The sequence below is a fragment of the Myotis daubentonii genome, chromosome 17 (assembly GCF_963259705.1).
Source record: "Myotis daubentonii chromosome 17, mMyoDau2.1, whole genome shotgun sequence".
Classification (NCBI taxonomy): Eukaryota; Metazoa; Chordata; class Mammalia; order Chiroptera; family Vespertilionidae; genus Myotis; species Myotis daubentonii.
This window is the reverse complement of record NC_081856.1, coordinates 53,153,611-53,176,424: the sequence shown is the minus strand read 5'-3', so window position 1 is coordinate 53,176,424 and position 22,814 is coordinate 53,153,611. Positions and strand designations below refer to the sequence as shown.

The window sequence follows — 22,814 nt, the reverse complement described above, 5'->3', positions numbered from 1 at the left end:
GTGGCCGGGCCCCGGTGGGGGCCTGGGTCCGAGGGGCAGAGCTCAGCCGGAGGCGGGCGGCTCTCGAGGCCGCGTGGGCTTGTTCACACACCCAGCCTTTTCCCTCCCTTCGAAGGGAGCTGGGGGAGAGGGCTCTTCCCAGAAGCTCGGGGGTGTGTTTCCCGATTCGGGCCATGAGCGGGCGCCTGGACTGGATGAAAATTACCGGTAGTTTTGCTCCTTCCAATGTTCAGACACTTACTAAGCAAACTTACTAAGTACAGTAACTTTTTAAAAGCGAGGCTGGCGGTGCCCCTGCCGGCGGGTCACAGATGTGGGTGCCTGGGCCCCGGAGCTGGGTCTGTCGCTGTCTCTCGTTTCTGGAACTTCTGGGAAGAGGCAGTGGTTGGGAGGGGCAGGTTCTCCTGTGGCCCTGGGCCTTCACAGGCGAACACATTGTTTATTTAAAACACACACACACTCTCACACACACACACACTCACAGATCTTAGAGGGTCTGAGCAGAGGCCTTCGCCAGGGGCCTGTTGGCTCCGCTGAGCGTGACTGTGTTACATCCCTCCCAGGTCGGCTGCACAGGAACCTCTGAGCCTCCTCAGGCGCCTTTGAAAGTTGTCTGAAGAGGATAGTGACTCTGACTCCTCCTGCCCCCCCCCCCCCTTATCTCTGTGAGATGTGCCCGCTCGGCCGCGCCCGGTCGCGCCCTCTGCCCCCGGGGGCACTAAGTCCCTGGGATCTGGTCTCGCCCTGAAGAGGCTGTGAGTAAAGGCTGAGGGAGAGACGTAACGCTCCCACTCCTCAGTCCGGGTGGCGGGAAGCAGAGGGTCCTTTTGCACCTTCTGGTGGCTCCACGCCGTGGGTTCATTCTGTTTCAGCCTCCTGGACCTGCCACCCTGACGCATACACCTTTGCTTCTTGAGCCGTTACCGCGAGCCTTCAGATGGCACGCTCCATTTTTTAAACCACTTTTCATTGTAAACTAATGAAGATACAGTGAGTCTGCCCCGGCCAGTTTGGCTCAGTGGATAGGGCATCGGACTGCGGCCTGAAGGGTCCCGGGTTCGATTGATTCTGGTCAAGGGCACGAACTCGGTTGCAGGCTGAATCCCATGCGTGAGACAACCAATTGATGTGCCACGCTCACATCAATGGCTCTCTCTCTCTCTCTCTCTCTCTCTCTCTCTCCCCCCCACCCCCACTTTCTCTAAAAATAATGGAAAAATATCCTTGGGTAAGAATTTAAAAAATCCAGAGTCTGTGGCTAGTAGGGACCCCTGCCTCATCCACCTGCAGCTTCAGCCACTGTCAGGGTTTCCCACACGTGCCCCTGCGCCCGCTCCCCTTTGTCTGCAGACGTGTCTACAGCGAGTCCCAGACCCGCGCCCCCCCCCGCCCCCCACTCCCGGGCCAGGTGTGCGGCTGGGACGTGCTAAGCCTGAAGCCAGGTCACTTCCTCGCATTGGGGAGCATGCTCCCCGTCGGTTGTCTGGGATCCTGGGTTTTAGTAAAAGTTCACATAGGTTTAGTTTTATATCTTTGAGGCTCTAGACCAGGGGTCCTCAGACTTTTTAAACGGGGGGCCAGTTCACTGTCCCTCAGACCGTTGGAGGGCCGGGCTATAGTTTAAAAAAAAAACTATGAAAAATTCCTAGGTATGCACACAGCGGCGGCAGAAACACCCGGCGGCCGGATAAATGTTTTCGGCGGCCGCATGTGGCCCGCGGGCCGTAGTTGGAGGACCCCTGCTCTAGACTCTAAAGCTGGGGCCCCCTCCCCCATTTCCTCTGCTCCGGACGTTGGAGAAACCACTCAAGTTCTAAGCTGCTCCTTTCTTCGGTCGGAGTGGCCCCCGCTTTTCTCTAGTAGCTTCTAGAAAGAACCGGACGCCCAGGCCCCGTTGTCCTGTCCCCGAGGGGAGGCCTGGTTCTGACGGGCCCGTCTCCCAGCAGAGGGGACACCTGGTCCCGTGGGGACAGACTGGGTGTCCCTGGCGGCTCCTGTCGGTCCGGTGAGCGGACCCCTCCCAGCCTTGGTCACCCGGCTTCACAGTGCGAGGCGGACCCCCTCCCCCCCCCCGCGCGCCCTCACCCCAGTGTGGGCCCTGGCCTCACCCGCGGCCCCATCCCCGCCCCCTCGCCAGCCTGGGCGCCGCAGCAAGCTTTCCCAGCCTCCCCTCGAAGCTGTGCAGGGGGGCCTCGGGGGCCTCGGGCGGTGGGGAGCCCCGTGCCGGGCCGCGTGGACAGGGCCCCACCGAGGGCCCGGCACGGCCTGGCGGGAGGAGACCGTTTTCTGTGTGGTTCTCACCGGTGGCCGGGGTGGGGCTCGGGGCGCTCCGTTCCAGCGCTGCGCGATGCGCCTCCGGTCGCCCTTCAGATGGGCCACCGCGGGGCGGGGGCGGCGCCTTAGACCCGGGGGTGATGCTGGGCGTCCGAGACGGCATTGCAGCCTGGGCCGTGGGCCTGACCGCTTTGGGGGATGAAGTCAGAGCGCGTGTGGGGGGCGGGCGGTGAGAACGGGACATTCACAGTCAGGCTGTGGCCACAGAGGCCATGCGGGGCCTGGGACGGTGGTCAGTGCAGGTGCCTTGAGAAGGTGAGCTCCGAGCCAGGAGTCCAGGGGGCAGGTGAGATGAGGGGGAGTGTGCTGGGGTGGGAGGGACTTGGAGCCCAGGGGGAGCTGATGGGGCGTGGCCTCGGCTGCCTGCCTTTTGCACAGGGTCCGGGGTTGCTGCCGTAAGAACAGGCTGAGGAGGTGGGTGCAGGCCCCCGGAGGGCTGAGCCGGACGGTGGGCGAGTAAAGGAGGGAGGTGCCCACAGCATCTAAAGTTCTGTTTTCCTCACGTCCCGGCCGACCCCATGGCCACCTCAGCCTCTTAGAAAATTCAGTTCTTTTTAAAAATACATTTTTATTGGTTTCAGGGAGGAAGGGAGAGGAAGAGAGAGGGAGAAGCATCAGTGATGAGAGAGAATCACTGATCGGCTGCCTCCTGCTCGCCCCACTCTGGGGACCGAGCCCGCAACCGGGCCTGTGCCCTGACCGGCCTCGAACCGGGACCTCCTGGTTCAAAGGTCGAAGCGCAGCCCCTGAGCCACGCCGCCCGGCTGGGCTGAGAAGAAGTCTTCCTGGCCTTTCAATGAGGGAGAATTCAGACGAACACAGAAGTCCAGGGGCGGATGCGGCCCCCCAGTCACTCCGCTCAGCTCAGTCCCCCGACTCAGCGTGTTCACAAACATTCTTTTATCCATTTCTTTTGAAATAACTTTCTATTTCTAGAAAAATGGCCCAAGTAGCACGGAGTCCCCCAGCCCCAGCGTCATCCTTTATGAGCTCCCGGGACAGGAGGCCAGCGGAGGCCGACGCTGGGAGCCCACGCGGCCGCTCTGCCGCCTCCGTCCGGCTTGGCCGGGGCTGGGGCCGGGTGCCGGGCGGCTCTGTGCGCCGGGCCCGCCTGCGCTCGTCAGGGCCCCTGCCCTCTCCAGCCTGTGGGAGCTCTGTGAGGCCCCCCCCCCCCCCCCCCCCCCCCGTTCCAGAGGGTTTTCCTCGGGCCTGAGGGTGCTCCGGGCTCCCCTGTGCGCCCGGGTGAGGAGGATGGCCCGGCCCGGCCGGCGCTGGCGCGCCCTCCTGCGGACGGTCCCGGCCGTGGTCACGCTGACCGCCCGAGGCCGCCCCCATTCCCGTCCTCGCTGGACCTTCTCGGTCAGACGGAGCCCGGCTCCCACCACCACCGCGTTCGCGTGTGAGGACGGAACCCGCGTCCCCGGGAGAAACGCTCCTGAGCAGAGCCGAGAGCTGGCGGCGGGTCCGGTGTTGGGTGTCGTCGCGGCGTTCTCCCCCGTCAGGGTGCTCGGCCGCGCTCCCTGCGCCCCTGGGTCCTCGGGGCGCCCTCTCTGCCCTGTGCCGACCCTGTCGGCCGGTGTAGGCCCACGCGTGCCCGCGGCACTGCGGTCTCCTGTGCCCTCCGCCCGCCCGCCCCGGTGAGAGCCGGGAGGTGCACGTTTGTGGAGGGAATGAGTCGCTGGAAAGCGAGACGGTCATTCGTGTTGCAGTTAAAATCTGAAACAAGCTCGGAGTCAGGAGGCGGCCTGGCTCCTGTTACAGAGCCGCCCGGGCGCCGCGGTCCATGTTTGAGTTGCTACAAAGTTGCTGCCAAGTGTGTGCAGAGCTGAATGGGACTTGGTAACAGTTGCTACTCAGGCCGTTTGTGCTGCTGGCTACACTGTAGACTCTGTGCTGGCGGGGCGGGCCGGCCGCAGCTGTCATCCCGAGGCGCCCGCCCGCACCCCGCACCCCACGCCCCGCACCCCACGCCCCACGCCCCGCGCCCCACACCCCGCACCCCACGCCCCGCACCCCACGCCCCACACCCGCACCCCACGCCCCGCACCCCGTGCCCTACGCCCCACGCCCCGCACCCCACGCCCCGCACCCCCACACCCGCACCCCACACCCGCACCCCACACCCCACGCCCCACGCCCCGCACCCCACGCCCCACAGCCCGCACCCCACGCCCCGCACCCCAGGCGGGTCCACCAGGCTTGTCTCGGGGCGTGACCCGGGCAGTGCTGCCCGATTAGCGTGTGTGGTTAAAGTGACTCTCCTTCGCGTTCACGGGACGACACGCGGGGCTCCGAGCATTTAGCAGGCGCTGCCGTAGGACGGCTTTGAGCTCCCCGCTGTCCTCGGGGAACGCAGTGTGTGGCGCGTGCGCATTGGCAGACCGTCCCCCGGTCCACGCGGGCGGTTGGCATGGGCCTCCCTTACACCTACGTGTTCCTGTCACCCCGCTCCTGGAGCCTCTCTGGCGCCAGGCAGGTGGCGGCCTCACAGGCGGCAGGTGAGAGCAGGGCTGGGCCAGGCTCCCGGTGAGGGGGCACCCCTGTGTGGTGCCAGCACCCCCTTCCTGTGCCCGCCCTTCTCGGTCGGAAACGCGGGCAGAGCGCCCCTCGGAGCGGCTGTGGGTCCAGTGGCTAAGGAGCCGGAGCGGCACTCGTGTGGGGGGTGTTGCCGCCGTTGGCCCGTGTCGGGCCGGTGTGCGGGGACCAGGGGCGTCCTGCCTCTCCCTGACCACAGGTGCTGGGGAGCAGGTCGGCAGCATTTATGGGGGGACGGGAAGCTCAGTGAGCGCACACAGGCGCGGAGGGGAAACGCCTCGTGCTGGGGCGTGTCTGTCTCCCGAAGGGCTGGTCACAGACGCCCGGATGTGAGCTGGCTTCACGGGTCAGGCGGGCGCTGGGGACCCTGCTGTGCACCCGTGGGGGGCGCCGCCCCAGGGCCAGGAGCGGAGGGGGAGGCGTGCTCCCCAGCTCCCCGAGCTCCCCGTTCTCAGGAGGAGCCGGAGGGAACCGGCAGCTGCAGCCGCACGTCGGGGTTCCGTCGGGGTTCCGTCCGGGTTCCCGTGCGGGCGCGGCCGCCTGGCCGGGCGCTGGGTGTTGGTTGTAAATGGTGGTTGTCCTTGTGTTTACGTTGTTACGCGCGCCGTGAGCACTGTCACTTCACCGTAGTTAACGCGGCTGTTGTCGTGGCGGTAAATGGGTTCCGACAGGGAAGGTCTCTTCCCCGACACCCCACCCCCCACCCCCACCCCGGGCCGGGCTCTGCTCCGAGCATGGCTGGACCAGGGGTGGCGTCAGTGGTGGAAGGCGGGGCCCCGGGATCGAGCCCTTCGCAGAGGACTTGGGGCGCCGGGCCGAGGGGGAGGCCTGTGCCTGGCTGGTGCGGGCTGAGCCGCAGGGGCTCCTGGGCGCTCCTCTCCGTCCCGGACGATGGGCGTGGTGCCGGCTGCCACCTGAGGTCCCCGTGTAGGCGGGTGGTCTGAGCACCCGTGAGCCCCGGACGGCGTGTGGCCCCGGCTTCTCCTTGGCCTCCAGGAGGCCCGTCTGCGGGGTGAGCGCCTGGGCCTGGGGGTGACAGGTCAGAGGGGACAGGCTGCTGGATGGGCGGCGTGGGGCCTGTGCTAGGACAACCCCCTTTGGACGGACCCGCCTGAGCGGCCGGCTGTGCTCACATCGTCAGGGTTGTTTTCTAAACGGGTGCCGGGAGGAGGCGGGCGGGTGTCCGTTCAGAGCAGGCCTCCGTGTGGGGTCCGGCCGGGGTGGGGGTGCCTACGTGTGACGAGGGCGTGTGGGGGGGGACAGACCCACACGGGGGCATCCGCTTTCAGACTCTTTAAATGTTAAAATGTCAGCCCGGCCGCATGGCTCAGTGGTCAGGCACTGACCTATGAACCAGGAGGTCAGGGCACAGGCCCGGGTGGTGGGCTCCATCCCCAGTGGGGGCGTGCAGGAGGCAGCTGATCCCTGGTTCTCTCTCATGGATGCTTCTCTCTCCCTCTCCCTCTCCCTTCCTCTCTGACATCAATAAAAATATAGTTTTCAAAAATAGTTGAAAAAAATAAATGCTAACATTTCCTTCAGCCTGACTTCCTCCCCCAAGACCCTCCGCCCGGGGTGACGCCCGTGCCCTGACCCACCCCCCGCGGGCAGACCCGGCTCCTCTCGGCGCTTGGCCCAGACCCTGAGCGGCCTCTGACCAGAGGGTGTGTGGGAGCCGTGGGAGCTGAGCTCTGCCAGGCAGACTCGGGGCAGCTGCTCCTGCAGCCTGTGAGGCCCGTCCCCGCCCCCTGCGGACAGCCTGTCCCTTCCCTCGGGGCTGTCTACACGGCCCAGCTGTCTACACGCTGCATCAGGCAGCACCTTGGCCTGAGGGCGGCTCCCTCAGTGACAGGCCAGTCCAGTGGGGAGTGGAGAGTGGAGAGTGACGAATGTGTGAGCGGCAGGACCCGCGGGGAAGGGCCCGGGTCTGTGTGTCGGGAAACGAGAGTCTCACAGGTTGGGTTTGGGGGGCGGGGGGCAGCTTGGGCTGCAGGTGAGCTGGGGGGAGGGGGGCGGCTTGAGCTGCAGGTGAGCTGGGGGGAGGGGGGCGGCTTGAGCTGCAGGTGAGCTGGGGGGAGGGGGGCGGCTTGAGCTGCAGGTGAGCTGGGGGGAGGGGGGCGGCTTGAGCTGCAGGTGAGCTGGGGGGAGGGGGGCGGCTTGAGCTGCAGGTGAGCTGGGGGGAGGGGGAAGCGGCTTTAGCTGCAGGTGAGCTGGGGGGAGGGGGGGCGGCTTGGGCTGCAGGTGAGCTGGGGGGCGGGGGGCGGCTTGGGCTGCAGGTGAGCTGGGGGGAGGGGGCAGCTTGGGCTGCAGGTGAGCTGGGGGGCGGGGGGCGGCTTGGGCTGCAGGTGAGCTGGGGGGCGGGGGGCGGCTTGGGCTGCAGGTGAGCTGGGGGATGCGCTCAGTGAGAACGCCATCAGCAAGCAGCTCCCAGGGCGCCGCGGTGACTGTGTGCCGGCAGGTGCCCCAGTGGCTCTGGCCTCCTCGTTTTGGAAGGGAAGCTGAGGCACAGGGAGGCTCTGTCAGGGAGGGCTGGGCCAGGCTGTGAACGTGGGTGAGCGCATGGGGAGGAGCCGGCGTGGCGTGGCCGCCGTCACCGAAGGTGTAGACAAACTTCATCGCGGAGAGAAGGGGAGCGAGGCCTTGGAGCCGCGGGGTGTGACGGTGGCCAGCCTTTCGCCGAAGGAGCGGCCAGTGACTCGTTTAAAACGCTCGTTGGATGGACGACTGCAGACTCGCGCTCGCTTTTGCTCTGAGTCGTTCTGGCCGAGCTCCGTCTCGAAAGCGGGGCGCTCGGGGAGGGGGCTGGGGGGGGACGTCAGAGCAGGTGCGACCCGTGGGGGGGCTGCCTTTTGGGGTGACGACAGTGCCCTGGGATTAGGTAATGCGATGGCTGCACAACGTTGTGGATGCCCTGAAAGCCACTGAATTGCACTTTAAAATGGTTAAAATGGTCCGTTTTGTGTTAATTTATGTGAATTTTAACTTTATTTTTTAAAAACCTGGCCCTGGGTCATTCCATGCATAGTCATGAGCCGGTTCCCAAGCTCGGCCTTGACCTTGAGGCGCCAGCAGACTTCACCGGCGGCTGGTCACGCACCATCGAAAATGACCCTGGGCCGCGCCGCCCCGTGACCCCAGGCTGCCGCGCCCGGCGGGAGGGACACGGTCCTGTCCTGTCCTGTCGTGGCGGACGGTCCGCTGCGGGGCCCGCCGGGGGCTGCGTCCGCCTGACTTTGAGCCAAGTCCCTCCCGATGGGCCCGGCTCCTAGCGGCCTGCCCTCTCGGCCAGCGTGCGCCACGGGATCGGGGAGCTTCCTGAGTTCTGTCCGCCGGCGAGGGGCGCGGACGGGGCGCCGGCCGGCGAGGGGCGCGGACGGGGCCGGTTTTTGCTCCTTTTATCCGAGACGCTTTTTGTTCAGCGGGTCCCGTGTCGTGAGCAGTAAAGCCACGTCCTCTCACCGGACAGTGACGGCACCGTCAGACCACGCGCTGTCCTTGCAGCGCTCCGAGCGAAACGCCGTGTCGCTGCCCCGGGCGTGTGGGAGTGTGTGCGTGTGACACAGCCATGCCGTCAGCTGGGCCTGTTCTTACCCTATTTTATGTCTCGTTATTTTACTTATTAGGTTTTTCTTTATTGATTTCTGAGAGGAAGGGAGAGTGAGAGGAAGAGAGAAACATCAATGATGAGAGAGAATCATGGATCGGCTGCCTCCTGCACGCCCCACTGGGGGGTCGAGCCTGCAACCCGGGCCTGTGCCCTGACGGGAATCGAACTGTGACCTCCTGGTTCCTAGGTGGAAGCTGCACCACTGAGCCACACCGGCCGGCCGGGCAGTCCTATTTTAAAGAGAGGACCCTGCGTGTTCGTGTGGAGCACGGTGGCCGCAGGGAGGTGCCGTGGGTGCGTGGAGCTCTGCACGCGTGTTTTCCTCTGCATCCTTCTGCGGGGGGCGTGTGGCCTGGGGTGCTGTGCCCGGAGCCACCGTGGGGCCCTGGGTTGCCGCGGGCCTGCCCCCAGCCCGCCTCCCACACGCCGGGCCGTGTAGCTGGCAGCGTGTGCTGTGGGCAGAGGAGGCCCAGGCGGCCGGGCGAGAGAAACCAGTCTCCCCGGCGCACACGCCCCGGCGCACCGCCCGGCGGGACCTGCCCCTGGAGGGCCGAGGGCCGCCTCCAACAGGTGCTCCTGCTGCAAAGGGGACTTTGAACAAAGATCCCGGAGGGAGAGGGCGCGAGCAGCCGCAGGAATCTCGGGGGAGGAGAGAGTTGCAAGCAGAGGTCGGGCAGGTGCAGAGGCCTGGCAGGACCTGGGGGCAGGAGGCGGGGGGGTGACCAGGCTTTGAGAGCGCCTTTGCCTTTGGTCTCTGGCCGCTGCGTCTCCAGAGGCCCCCGGACTGACCTGTGTGCGGACGGTGGGGCAGGGCTGATGGCGTGGGGCCCTGGGGCAGTATTAGAGGCACCTTGACCTGGGCAGCCATGAGAGAACTCGGACGCCAACATGCCCCCCGCTCCCGTCCGTGTGTGAGGTGGCTGGTCCCAGGGGGCGGGGGACAGCGAGGCTGTGGGCGCCCCGGCCTGGAGGCTGGCGGCCACGGTTGGCAGCAGGGGTGCTGTCGCATGCGAGGCTCGGGGTTCAGCCTGGCCCAGGGAGCCGCTTCCTGCTCTGTTTTGCCGTTTTGCTCTGTTTTGTTTTGTTTCTGCCCTTGGAGAGGTCGCTTCCGTGGCCAGTCGCTGCTCCAGGGCTGAGCTGCTTGCCCCCGGGCCCCTCCCCTCGCGGGCTGGGGGCTGTGGGCGACCCCAGCTGACCTGGCACGTGTCCCCTTCTCGGATGGGAACACGACTGGCGGGGCGTCCCCGGGAGGCTCCCTGAGCTCCACGCGAGTTTCTGCCGACGTGTGGGCCTGCGTGTCCACAGGGCTGAGTGGCGGCTGGGCCTCTGACTGCCGGGGTGGGACTGGCTGGGAAGCCGCTGGTGTGGCTCGCGGGGTCAGCGCCTGTTTGTTCGGTTGCCTGTGGCGCTGGCTGAGCCCTCCCGGCTCGGGTGTGGCCCCGGTCACGGTTCCTCCAGCGCAGCGGACCTTTCAGAAGGGACATCGAGGCACGGTGAGGTGGGGGAGGCGGTGCGGTCTCCAGTGGCGGTCTGGTGGGGATGCGAGGGGCCCTTCGGAAGGTCTCACCTACAGGGACTTGAGCCGCGGCCTTGGCCCCAGGTGGCTCTCGGCGTGACACTTCCGAGCCTCTGACCGGAGCCCCGGCCGGCGCAGGGATGGCACCCGGCAGGGAGGGTGGCTGCCCGGCTGGGAACACACCTCCCCCTTTCCAGGCGGCGAGGCCGGACCCTGGAAGCCCCGGGCGCGATGGAAGCCGTGCTCATCGTTCTGGGCGGCATTTTCTTCCTCCTTTTCCCTTAAAATTCATCAGACCCACGAGCGAAGGCTTCGGCCGACTCGGGAGCTAGAGGTGCCCGGACGCTGGGTGTCTGAGGGGCTCGGGGGCGGTGCTGGCCCACAAAGCCGGCCGTGGCCACGCCTTCGTCACCAGAGACACTGGGAGGTGGCGGCCACAGCCAGACCCGCACGGCTGCTCGCACCACAGTCGCTTCCCGCACCTCGTCCCGAGCCAGCACCGGGGCTGGGACGTCACAGGTGTGCCCCACGCCCTGGTGCCGGGAGCCGGTGTGCTCAGTGCCACCTTCTCCTTTCCATGCAGTAAAGGCTGCCCGGCCGGGGTGGTTCAGGGGTTGAGCCTCGACCTATGAACAGGAGGTCACAGCTCGATTCCCCGTCAGGGCACAGGCCCGGGTTGCGGGCTCCATCCCCAGTTGGGCGCGCAGGAGGCAGCCGACCCATGATTCTCTCATCATGGATGTCTCTCTCTCCCTCTCTCTCTGAAATCAGTACAAATATATTTTTAATGAGTGAGTGCTGGTGGGCGGCTCTCTGCTCCGCGTCCCCGCTCTCATGAAGTGGGAGCGCGTGTCCCGCAGCAACGAGGCTGGCGAGTGTGAGCCAGAGGGGCAGGAATGAGGGGTCCCGCCACCCCAGAGGGACCCACATGCCGCCCGCGGGGAGGGAGGCAGACAGCGGGAGGCCGGGTGTCGGCAGGGAGCGCGAGGGGCCCTGGGCAAGGACACCCGCTTTGCATCCTGCCTGCCCAGTGGGCGGCGCCAGGCAGGTGGCCAGGCCCGGCGGGCACCATGGGGACCTCTGGCCTGGCCTGCGGCTGCCCTGTGAGACCCGCCTGGGAGGCCACGGCTGGCTTCCGGGGCCAGTGCCTCCCCCGGGAGCCTGGTCGACGCGAGAGCACCACGTCCTCGGGGAAGCGGGAGCCGCTGGCAGAGACCGTGGCTTCACGCCTGAACCCGCGGCGCGAGCTGTGGCAGAGGCTCCTCCCGGGGTTAGTGTGGCTCCCGCCTCCCAGCTCCCTCCCTCCAGCCACGCACACACACGGGAGCATGAAACCCCAGCTGGTCTCGCGGGCTGGAGAGACGGCGCGGCCGGCCGGGACGGGAGGCGCTGGCTGCTCCTCAGCCTCGGGACGCGCGGCACTTTCTCCCGTCGTCGAGTAGGACGCGTGCCGCGGGGCGGACCTCTGACTCCGAAGGGAAATTTCACCCCCAGCTCTTACAGTGAAACTTTCTTGCTGCAGACACAGGGGTGGCTCTGGGAGCCATCTCTGGAAGGGGTCGTGTTTTAGACGAGTTTCAGGTTGAACCTTAAAAGCCCATTTAAAAGGCCGCGGCGGGCAGTGCTTGGAGGCTGAACAGAGAGGAAGAGGAACCGCACGAGGGCCGGCCGCTGGCGTGTCATACACTGCACACCGCGTCGGGTCGCACAGGAGGCCGCGTATTTTTAGCCTGTTACTCATCCACCACGCACGCGGGAGGCGTTTCCGTAGTGACAGGGCCTCTGGGACCCCACAGTCGGGGGGCGGGCGGGGGGGCGGCAAGAACCAGGCTGACAGACAGATTGGAGTTTCCCACCGAGTTTTTAAGAGGAAGAAGGGGGGCCTTACAGGAACCAGGTGACACATCTCCATTTCCCGAGAACAGCTCTGACCCCCACCCTGCGGGGACCTGCCCGGGCTCTGTCGGGCCTCCTCCTCCCTCTCATTTTTCTCTTCTTCCCACAATGGGAGGCTGACCGCACCTGCCCGGGGCATGAGGCGGGGCAGTGACCGGCCTCCTGAGGGTGGGCGTGGCCTCTTGTCTTACCACATGGAAACCCTTGGGCATTAGCTGCTCGGCCCCTTCTGGGAAGCCCTGTGCCCGCCTCTCCCCTGGGGGTTTTCATGGTGTCTCCCCTGACGGCCCCCAGGCCTGTCTCGGTGCTTTCCCCCCAGCCCCCACCTACAGCCCCCGCCCCCTCCCCACCGACAGCCAGGCTCACCATCGCTGGCTCAGAGCAGGCTGGCGAGGAGGGCCTGTCTCCAGGGCGGCTTCTGGCTCGTCTGTTTAGTTGGTGGTGCATGTGCCTGTGGCCAGGACCTCTGGATGGTGCGGTGAAGGGCGGGTGTGGGCGGGGCCGAGCTGGGGCCTCCTGTGGTCCCAGGTCTGCGCCGACCGACCTGCGTCCGCAGTTTGAACCTGGCCAGGTGCTGAGGGTGGACGTGGAGTTGTGGCCCCGGCCCGGCCTGTGCACCAGTCCTGTCCCTGCCGCCGGGGCAGCGGGTGGGCGTGCGGGGCTCCTGCTGCCGGGCCAGCCTGGCCGCCGGCGATGCTGACGGCGCAGGAAGATGTCTGCTTTCCGCACCCGACGCGGCGCCCTTGAGCTGGGCGGCTGTGTGAGGAGCAGGCGAGCCCGTTGTCATGGCAGCCGGGACATCGTGAGCTCACGCACCTCGGGGACGCGTTCCCAGGGCAGCCACGAGAGGCAGCCACGGGCCTGCGGCGGGTGCTGCTGTCTGCTGATGGGGCGGGGGGGTGTTGGGTGATGTCAGCAGCTGGGACCCCGGTTTCTCTGCTCAGAGATGAGGCCCCTTGGCCCCTTAGAGCCGGTATGTGGGGGGCGGGGCCCTTTGGGGAGAACGTTTTCCCGCGTCCTTCATGGCGCAGGCCAGGGCCGCAGGGGCCGGACGGTGAGGCGCGGGAGCCGGACACCCTCGCGCACAGCGCCCCCTGCGCCTGCCGCTGCCGGGGCTCCCGGCTCCGTGGAGGGAGGACCACGTGTCTCCAGGGTCCGTCCAGGTTCAGGGCCGGAGCTCCCTGCGCGGCCGGCCTCGCCCTCGCCAGGCTGGGCTTCTCTGGCCTCCGTGGGCCGGCTCCTCGGCACCAGGGCTGCTGGCTTAGCCCGGTGACGGCGAACCTTCTGAGCTCGGCGTGCCAGCGTTTTGAAAAACCCTAACTTCACTCTGGTGCCGTGTCACATAGAGAAATTTTTTGATATTTGCAACCACAGTAAAAAAAGACTTATATTTTTGATATTTATTTTATATATTTAAATGCCATTTAACAAAGAAAAATCAACCAAAAAAATGAGTTCGCGTGTCACCTCTGACACGCGTGTCATAGGTTCGCCATCACTGGCCTAGCCCGTGGTCGGCAAACTGCGGCTCACGAGCCACATGCGGCTCTTTGGTCCCTTGAGTGTGGCTCTTCCTAAGCCTTAGGAGAACCCTAATTAAGTTAATAACAATGTACCTACCTATATAGTTTAAGTTTAAAAAATTTGGCTCTCAAAAGAAATTTCAGTCGTTGTACTGTTGATACTTGGCTCTGTTGACTAATGAGTTTGCCGACCACTGGCCTAGGCACTTGGCCTGGGCAGCCTGGTCCTGGGACACCTGGTGACCAGGCTTGTGCCCTGGAACCCAGACCACCTGCCCAGGTGGAGGCCACAGTGTGGGGGGAGAGAGAGGGAGAACAGGGGCCTGTGCGGGCCGACCTGGCGGCAGCCCGTGCACTCCACCCGCACCTCCAGGTGTGACGGGCACAAGCACAGAGCCCTGGCGAAACCAGTACAGAAGGCGGGGCTGGAGGGAGGCTGGGACGTGGGGAGCGTGCGAGCCCCACCCCAACGCGCGCCTTCTTGGGGAGGGGTTCCTAGGCGAGCGGCCGCCCGGCTGCCACGCTGGGCCTGCCATGGTCTCAGAACCGGGTCTGTGCCGGGCCTCCTGGGTCCACGGGGGAGGGTTAGTGTGTCCGTGTGTCCTGGACCATGGACTGCGCTGTGGGGGCCGGAGTGGCTCCCTTGAGGCCGAGACTGGGTTGCGCTTCAGCTGGGCCTGGCCCCGCCCCGCCCTCCCCACCCGTCCCCTCGGCCACACCCCATGCCTACCTGTCGGTGCGGCTTGGCTGATGGGCAGCCCTCTAGGCTCTGTCACTAGGCCACCTCCTGGGGGTTCCCCACACCTCCGCTTGCTCCCGCCCCCTAGACCCAGCCGCCCCGTCCACGGTGGGTGAGCCCGAGCTGCCCCGCCGCCCTGAGATGAGTTGGGTTTGAGCAGAATTCCCGCAGGGCAGTGAGGCCTCTGTTGGCCGTGTCGCCGTGAGGGGGGCCCCGAGGGAACAACTGCGGCCTCCCTGCCCCCACCCGGGGCGCGCCCGCTGGAGACCCTCCGCACACCCCTCGTTCTCTTGTCACCTCGCTCTCCTGTCCCTCTGCCAGCTCTTCCCTGGCCTCCCTCCCGTCCCGGGGGGGGGGTGCAGGGGTGCAGACGGGCACCCCCTGGTGCATGGAGCCATGGCCCCCAGCCCTGCTCTGCGACCCCTGAAAAGCCGGGCCAACCCTGCCCCGGGTGGGGGGCTCCTCAGCACCGTGATGGCAAGCGCCCCAGCGTCTGTGAGAAACCCCGAAACTCTCGGGCTGTGACCCACTTACGCACAGGAAGCCGGTGACTCATTCACTACGTTTCCCTTTCACTGAGACGCGGCTCTAAAAATGGAATTTGCTTAAAAGCTTCTTTTTTTTTTAGAGAGAGAGAGAGAGGAAGGGAGAGGGAGAGAGAAAGAGTCATCAATGATGAGAGCGAATCATCAATCGGCTGCCTCCTGCACGCCCCCCCCTCCCCCTGGGGATCCAGCCTGCACCCTGCGCATGTGCCCTGATCAGGAACCGTGACCTCCTGGTTCGTGGGTCCACGCGCAACCACTGAGCCACACGGGCTGGGCTAAAAGTGGAATTTTTAGACACGTGTGCCGGTGATGGGCAGGCGGGCCAGCCCGCTCGCTGCAGTCCCGGCACTGCTGTGTGCTCAGCTCAGGGACCCAGCCCTCGAGGTCGCTCTGGCCAGGAGGGCCTGACAACAGAGTCATCACTGAAGGCCCTGGAGCTGAGCTGGTCGCGGGGCTGAATGGCTGCGGGGATGAGCTGGCCGTGGGGATGAGCTGGCCGCGGGGCTGAGCGGGCCGCGGGGCTGAATGGCCGCAGGGGATGAGCGGGCCCTGGCCACGGGGATGAGCGGGCCGCGGGGATGAGCGCCCTCAGCACAGCCGGCCTCACTGGCCGGCGCCCCGCGTTCCCATTCCTCAGGGGTTTCCCCAACGCAGAGCAGGACTAAGGTACAGAAACAACAGGAGACCCACTCGGCGAAACCAGCGCCCCAGTGGGCAGAGGAGGGAGGGGATGTGGGAGGCCGGGGTCCCGGGAGCCCACGCCCCGGGGACGCAGGGAGTCCTCAGTGCAGGGGTGGGGCTTGGGCGGGTTCCTGCTGGGCCGGGCCCGCGGGCGGGCGGGTGGCATCTCCTTTCTTCTCTTGCGGTTTTGTCGATCTTGTCAGAGGTGCCTTCAGAGGTGACAGGCACCGGGCTTGTTCGGGCTTGTTCGGTGGCCCGTCACCCTCGTGGTTGCTGGGCCACCGCCCCAGGGAGTGTGGGAGGCCGAGCCCTGGACAGCCAGTGTCCTTCGCGCCCGGAGCTCCCGCCAACTTCGCGGCACATTCCTCCCTGTGACTTCCCGAGGGTGCGTCTTGAAACCCTCCCGGTGGATGCGCTGGTGTTTTCTGCGGCCACGGCCTCTGATGCAGACCAGACGGCCTCCTCGCTGCCCCGCCCTGCGGGAGCCATGCTGCGCCCGGGTTGGAGCAAGCGCCCGCTGCAGGGTCCGAGGTGCAGGAGGCACCCAGGGGCGTGTGCCCGCCAGGCCCCTGCTGGTGGGCTCCCCTCGCACCCCCAATGTCTTCCCACCGCCCTCAGGGCTGCCATTCGCAAAGGCTGGAAGGAGGGCCTCGCTGGTGTGGCTCAGTGGATAGAGCGTCAGCCTGCGGACTGAAGGGTCCCGGGTTCAATTCCCGGTCAGAGCACATGCCCGAGTTGTGGGCTCCATCCTAGTAGGGGGCGTGCAGGAGGCAGCCGGTCAATGATTCTCTCTCATCATTGATGTTTCTATCTCCCTCTCCCTTCCTCTCTAAAATCAATAAAAATATATTTTTAAAAAGCTGGAAGGAGACAGAGCTGGTGGCGTTAGGAATGACTGTGTCGCTGTCGCAGTCTTTGCGTTGCTCTAACAGCGTAGTGCAAGCAGGCTGGACGGTTTTCTTTGTGTCCCAGGGCAAGCCCGTAGAAGGAACAGGTGTTGGGGACGGAGGAAAAGCAGGCCCCCCTGAGGAGTGGGCCCCAGGCCTGGCCTGTGTGGGTGTCAGATTTAAGCGAGGTGAGGCCTTCAGGCCTGGCAGGCGGGGCTGGGGTGGTGCCCAGGGCCTGGGTTTGGTGTCACTCTGTCGGCTCCTGGGCACGGTGGGAGCCCTGGCGCAGGGTCACGTGACCTGCTGGGCTTCCGAGAAGTGGACGCACCACAACCACTTGCTGGCTGGCCCGGACGCTCCCGGGAGGCGACACGTGAGCACGGAGAGCCGTGCTTTGGCGAGTCCCTGTCCCTGGCGCCCGCCCCGGCACGTAGGGCGTGTTGTGCAATCTGTGAGTGTGTCATCTGTGAAGTCGCAGCAGGGAGAGGCCTGAAGGCTTCCAGATGGAGCTGCGTGAGGCCAGTAACCTCGGGCTCCAGGCTGCGAGGGGAGGAGAGCGGAGCAGCTCCCATTGCCGTCCGAGAGCGCGCTCCAGGGGACGCGGGCGCTGAAGGCTCTGGATCTTTCTTAATTCAGAGGATTAAGAAACCACAGACATTGGCGTGAAAATAAAAAGTATTCAGTTATTGGGGGGAAATTTTCCTAAAATCACAGTTTATCTTTTAAAAATACATCTTTATTGATTTCAGAGAGGAAGGGCAGGAGAGAGAGAAACATCAATGAAGAGAGAATCATTGATCGGCTGCCTCCTGCACGCCCCCTACTGGAGATCGAGCCTGCGACCCGGGCCTGTGCCCTTGATCGGAAATCAGTGTGCCCTTCAGTCCGCAGGCTGGCGCTCTCTCCGCTGAGGCTGAGGCCACGGCTCTAGCGGCTCTAGTGGAATCTCTGCACACTTTAGGGGGGGTGGAGCTCCTTCTGCTTCCTTTGGGAGCACACCCTGTCCAGTCGGCGGTGTGAATGGGGGTGCCGGCCATCGATGACTCGCCTGTCTCCTTGCCGTTGCTCACAGCGCCCGCCTTCCCGTCTCCCCTGCAGGCAAGGTGACACCGAGCGGTTTGAGTGCCCTCTGAGCGAGGCGCTGGCTCTGTGGAGACGCTGCCTGTCGGGGTGGGGGGCGGGGGGCGGGGGGCCGCTGGTCTAGACTAGAGGTGCTGAGTCGCGGTTTCCGGGACCAGAGAGACCGTGGCCGTGCAGGTGCCCGTGGGCCCCGCACAGCTGTGAGGGGCCCGGGAGTCACCGGAGGAGCTGGTAGGCGCGGTGGCTTGGTGGCCACAGTGGAGGGCAGGCTCCGTGTGACTCGCCTCTCCTCGCCGTCTGAGTGTCGGTGTCCTCGCGGGCAAGCGAGGGGGATCGAGGGCCTGCGCTCCTACTGTGTGTCATGTGCCCTCAGACCCTCGGAGATGCTCATGTTCCCACTGGGGAGCCAGGCACCTCAATTGTGGCGGTAGCACAGGCTGGCACGCCTGCACTGGGCACGCGAGGGAGGGAGGAGGGAGCCGGCGCTGTGAGGAGCTGATGGGCCCCGTCAGGACCGGGCCCTGGGGGGTGAGGCCGGGCCAGGTTGTGGGGACTTGCAGGTGCCTAGGTGTCGAGTGGTGCTGGGGAGCCACGGAGGCGCTGGGCAGGTGACTCAGACACGGCCTGGAAGCAGAGAGCACTGGGCGGAGGGGGGTGGGACGGTGACTGAGGGACAAGCAGATGGACGGTGACGAGGGTCGTGCAGTGGCCGTGGGTGAGGTGGGAAGGGTCTTGGCGGTGGGCAGACCAGGCTGTGATGGCAGGAGGGGCTGCGGGGGCAGGGCTGTGGGCTGTGAGCGCTCAGCAGGGAAAATGCCACATTTCGGGGGTTTGGGCAGAGCCAGGGGAGGACGGGGCGGGGGGGGGACTGGGCGTGGGGTCCGGGGAGGGGGAGGATGGCCCAGCCAGGACCATCCTGCTTCAGGGAGCCCCCCGTTCCCGTTCCGTTCCCGCGTGACGTGACCTCTTTGCCTTGCAGTGCTCGCGCCTCCGGCGCCGCCGCCGCCCCCCATCCAAGGATATGCCTTCAAGCCTCCGCCCAGACCGGACTTCGGGACCTCGGGGAGAACAATCAAGTTACAGGCCAACTTCTTTGAAATGGACATTCCGAAAATCGACATCTATCACTACGAGTTGGATATCAAGCCAGAGAAATGCCCGCGGAGAGTGAACAGGTACCGTGTCCTCAGGACGGGTCGTTCGGTCGGTCGGTCGGTCGGTCGGTGTGAACTTTGCTGCAGACACAGGTGCTGGTCAGCTCGGTCCAGCGGGGCCTCCCACTTCCTCCCCTGGAAGTTCCTTCCCGTCGCGTGGATGCTGTGGAAAGCGGTTTTGTCTCGCGGTGCAGTGAAGTGCGTGTCCACACGCTCACAGCTGCCCGCCCCCAGAGCGGCGCCCGCCCCTGCCCGTCAGCCCTGCCCTCTGAGGTCGTGTCCGAGCCGTGTCCCTGTGGGCTCAGCCCCTTGTCCGTCCGCTCCCCGGCCCGTGTTTCTAGGTGGACCGGCATCCTCGTGTTAGGAGCTTCTTGTCTTACTGCTCAGGACCGCCTGACGTGAATAGCTCATCATTTCATTCATTCATCTATTTATTGTTCTTTTTTAATCCTCACCTGAGGGTGTTTTTCCATTGATTTTAGAGAGAGGGGGAGAGGGGGAGAGACAGAGAGACCCGATGTGAGAAAGACACATCGATTGTGTGTCTCCTGCACGAGCCCCGACCACAGCCCGGGCCGGGGAGGAACCTGCAACCAGGCACATGCCCTGGACCGGAATGGAACCCGGGACCCTTTGCTCCGCAGGCCGGCCCTCTATCCATTGAGCCACACCAGCCTGGGCCGTTGCATCATCTAGTCACTCCCCTCCTGTTAGAGGCTCGGCCGCCCGGCTTTGCACGAAGCTGCTGTGAACCTGCTTTCGTCGCGTTTCTCTTAGGCACACAGCGGGGAGGGGGATTGCGGGCACAGGGCGGGTGTGGGTGTGGGTGCGGGCACAGGGCGGGTGTGGGTGTGGGTGCGGGCACAGGGCGGGTGCGGGTGTGGGTGCAGGTGCGGGTGCGGGTGTGGGAAACGACCAGTGGGCCCTCTCTGCGCCCTGTCGGCACGCGCTGGCCGGCTGGTCTTCTCCGGCCTTCGGTGCTTGTCTCTGGTTCCCGGGCGGGGGCCGTGTGTCTGTGGGCACAGGTGTGACTGGGCGAGCCGCACAGCGGAGCTGGCCATTTCACTGCCGGCGTCGGTGAGCAGAGCTTTCTATGTCTCTGAAGTACAGCAGCAAATTTTGAAAATGGTTTTTACACGGTGGGTTCTCTCTAAGGAGCGTTCGCTTTCCTAGAGGTAACAAAGATACCCCCCTATTTATATTTTATTTTTTTACAAGGATGACAGTGTGGCTTGTGTATCTGGGTCTCGGTCCATCTTGAAATGATGGTTTGTACGGTGTGAGGTGAGGGCCTGTTAAAGAGCGCTTCTTTCTGCGCTGCTCGGCCCGTCACCTTCAGGGCAATCGGTTTACGTGCATGAACTGCCAGGCCGCTCTGGGAGCTGGTACTGGGTTGCTGTGATCTGTAGTTAAGTTTGGGGGGATTGCCACGGAGTCTTCAGTCCATAAACAGAGCACGTTCTCGACAGGCGGCTGCCGTAGTTTCTCTTCGCAAGTATTCATAATGTGCAGCTCAAGGGTCTCATTTGCTCTTCAGGATGTTATGTTGTCACTCTAAGTTGTATTTTAACATTTCATTTCTCTAGAAGGGGTGGGAGAGACTGCTAATGAGTCTGGGGTTTCTGGGGTGATGAAGGTGTTCAAAACTGGCATGGTGCTGATGGCTACAGAACTCTCTAATCCGCTAAAACCACCAAATTGTATATTTTAAAATATGTTTTTATTGATTTCACAGAGTAAGGGAGAGCGAGGGGGAGAGTGAGATAGAAACATCCATGATGAGAGAGAACCATGGATCGGCTGCCTCCTGCACGCCCCCTACTAGGATCGAGCCCACCACCTGGGCCTGGGCCCTGACCAGGAATCAAACCGTGACCTCCTGGCTCCTGGGTTGACGCTTAGCCACTGACCCACGCAAGCCGGGCAACAGTTTGATTTCTTTATCAGATATTAGACAATTCTGTCTCTTGTTGTGTTTGTTGTTTTTTTTCATTTCTTTCTGTATTAGTTTTGGTAGTTTGTGTCTTTTAAGGAGTCGGTCCATCTCACATAAGTTGTTGGGTTTATTGGGGGCTTGTTGGTTTGTGTGTGAGAGTCTGGTCAGGACACTCGGTGCTGGTGGAGGGCACGGAGGCAGCACTTCCCGGGCCCTGGTGGTCCGATCTGTGGGTCTGATTGTGCCGCCAACCACAGCGCGCAGGGAGCACCTTTTATGAAAAGAGGTCTGCCTGAGGTTGTGTTATCTGGTGACGGAAGCGGTTGGCGGTGATTAAAGTGAGGTGTCTTGCCCCCCCGCCCCTCCTCCCCCGTTGGGTTTGAAGGTTACCCACTAGAAATTCCCTCGAGTCAGACAGAAAGTAGCAAAGGCGGGCCCTGGGCTGCACCTCTGGCCACCACCAGCCATGTCCCAGCATGTCCTGCTGCCCCTGGGTGCCGAGCCTGGGAGTTGCCGCCTGGTTAAGTGTGTGAGCATCTGGGGTTTTTTATTTTACTACTAGTGGCCCGGTGCACAAAATTCGTGCACATTAAAAGGGAATTAATTAGAGGAAATATTTTAATATTGTTGTTTGCCCTTTCTCTATAATAGAAGTGTCAGAGATGAAAAAAAAAATTAGTAAAATGTGTATGAAAATCTCCCTCCTGTCAGAGTCTGGGGCACGCTGCGGGACGCAGAGTCAAGTCGCCACCCACCCACACGCACCTTGAAATCGTGCAAGACCCAGACCCGGCCGGCCCCAACCCCGTCAAGCCCCACAGGGCGGGGGGCACAGCCTCAGGTCCCCCAGCCGGGATGGGGGGCGCGGCCTCAGGTCCCCCAGCCGGGATGGGGGGCGCGGCCTCAGGTCCCCCAGCCGGGGTGGGGGGCGCGGCCTCAGGTCCCCCAGCCGGGGTGGGGGGCGCGGCCTCAGGTCCCCCGGCCGGGGTGGGGGGCGCGGCCTCAGGTCCCCGGCCGGGGTGGGGGGCGCGGCCTCAGGTCCCCCGGCCGGGGTGGGGGGCGCGGCCTCAGGTCCCCGGCCGGGGTGGGGGGCGCGGCCTCAGGTCCCCCAGCCGGGGTGGGGGGCGCGGCCTCAGGTCCCCAGCTGGGGTGGGGGGCGCGGCCTCAGGTCCCCGGCCGGGGTGGGGGGCGCGGCCTCAGGTCCCCCGGCCGGGGTGGGGGGCGCGGCCTCAGGTCCCCCGGCCGGGGTGGGGGGCGCGGCCTCAGGTCCCCCGGCCCTGGCACGAGGGCGTGACAACCGTTGCGTATTCGCTCTTTATTATACAGGATTGATTGTGGTGCGGTTTGGCTAAGGCCCTGCCGCAATTACAGTCAAAGTAGTCCAGGAAAATGGGCGTGTTGGTGCTGACACCGACTGGGCGGCTCCTGCCATCTTGAGGGAACCCCCTCCTGGGGATGGGCACTGGCCCGGGTGAGTGGTGGGGAGGAGGGGCCAGACCGGCGGCAGCGGGGCTGCAGGTCAGCACAGGCCGAGGGAGGCTGAGGCTGGAATGGGAGGCCGCGACAAGGACTGGATTCAGGCTGGGCTGTCCCCTGGGGTGCGGCTGCCAGGCCAGCTCCAGACACCCCGACCCTCCCCTTCCACACTGTGCTCCCTACGGGGCAGTGTGCCCTGGAGACACTGGGTAGAGTCCCCCAGAGGCTGCGCCAAGGCCAAGAGAGTGGTGCCACCATCGGGGGGCGGCGTGCCCCCATCGGGGTGCTAGCTGTCATGGCCGAGCAGAGTCCCCTTGGCACGGCTGTTCCCTGAGCCCGGGGAGCTGCCTGCTGGGCCTGGGCGTTCCCGGTGCCTCCTGCCCGCAGTCGGGTGAGCGGGCAGCAGGCACAGCGCAGACCTTGTCTCGGGTGCACGGGCTCCAGTTCGTTGCTTTGCGTACCAGGAACCTCGCTGCCTCAGCTCTTCTCTCTCCTGCTGCTTCTCGTAAATGAAACGTCCGTGAGGCCACGGTCCTCTGGGCTCTCGATTCCGCCCGAGGTCCCTTCGGGCCCACCCAGCAGCCGCTGTCGTCTCTGACCTGTCGCCGGTCGAGTCCTCGTCGGTGGCTTTTTGCCTATTTCTCCCAGGCGGCGGCCTGCCTTTTCTTTTCACAAGTGAAGGCATCTTAAGAGAAAGACGTTCGATTTTTCTATCGTCCGGTTAATCTTTTCTTTCACAGTTGAGACTGTTTATGTGCTGAGACATCTTGTCTGCCCAGCTTCTTACAGATTTTTCTCTTTTGCTTCCCTCCAGAAGGTCTATAGCTGGCTGTTACTTAAGTCTCATTTGTTACACATAATTACGTTCATCCTTTAAACCGGACCTTTCAATCCTGGCGTCT

General features: G+C 64.6%; 1 protein-coding gene across 2 annotated transcripts in view; it reads left to right on the top strand.

The window, feature by feature from the left end:
• The window catches only part of AGO2 (argonaute RISC catalytic component 2), a 51,994-nt gene that overhangs the window by 1,813 nt on the left and 27,367 nt on the right, over positions 1-22,814 (top strand). For both annotated transcript variants that reach the window (XM_059672375.1, XM_059672374.1), the window contains exon 2: positions 18,326-18,521. In XM_059672375.1, the coding sequence (XP_059528358.1) occupies positions 18,326-18,521 (196 nt within the window). The remainder of the gene's footprint in view (positions 1-18,325; positions 18,522-22,814) is intronic.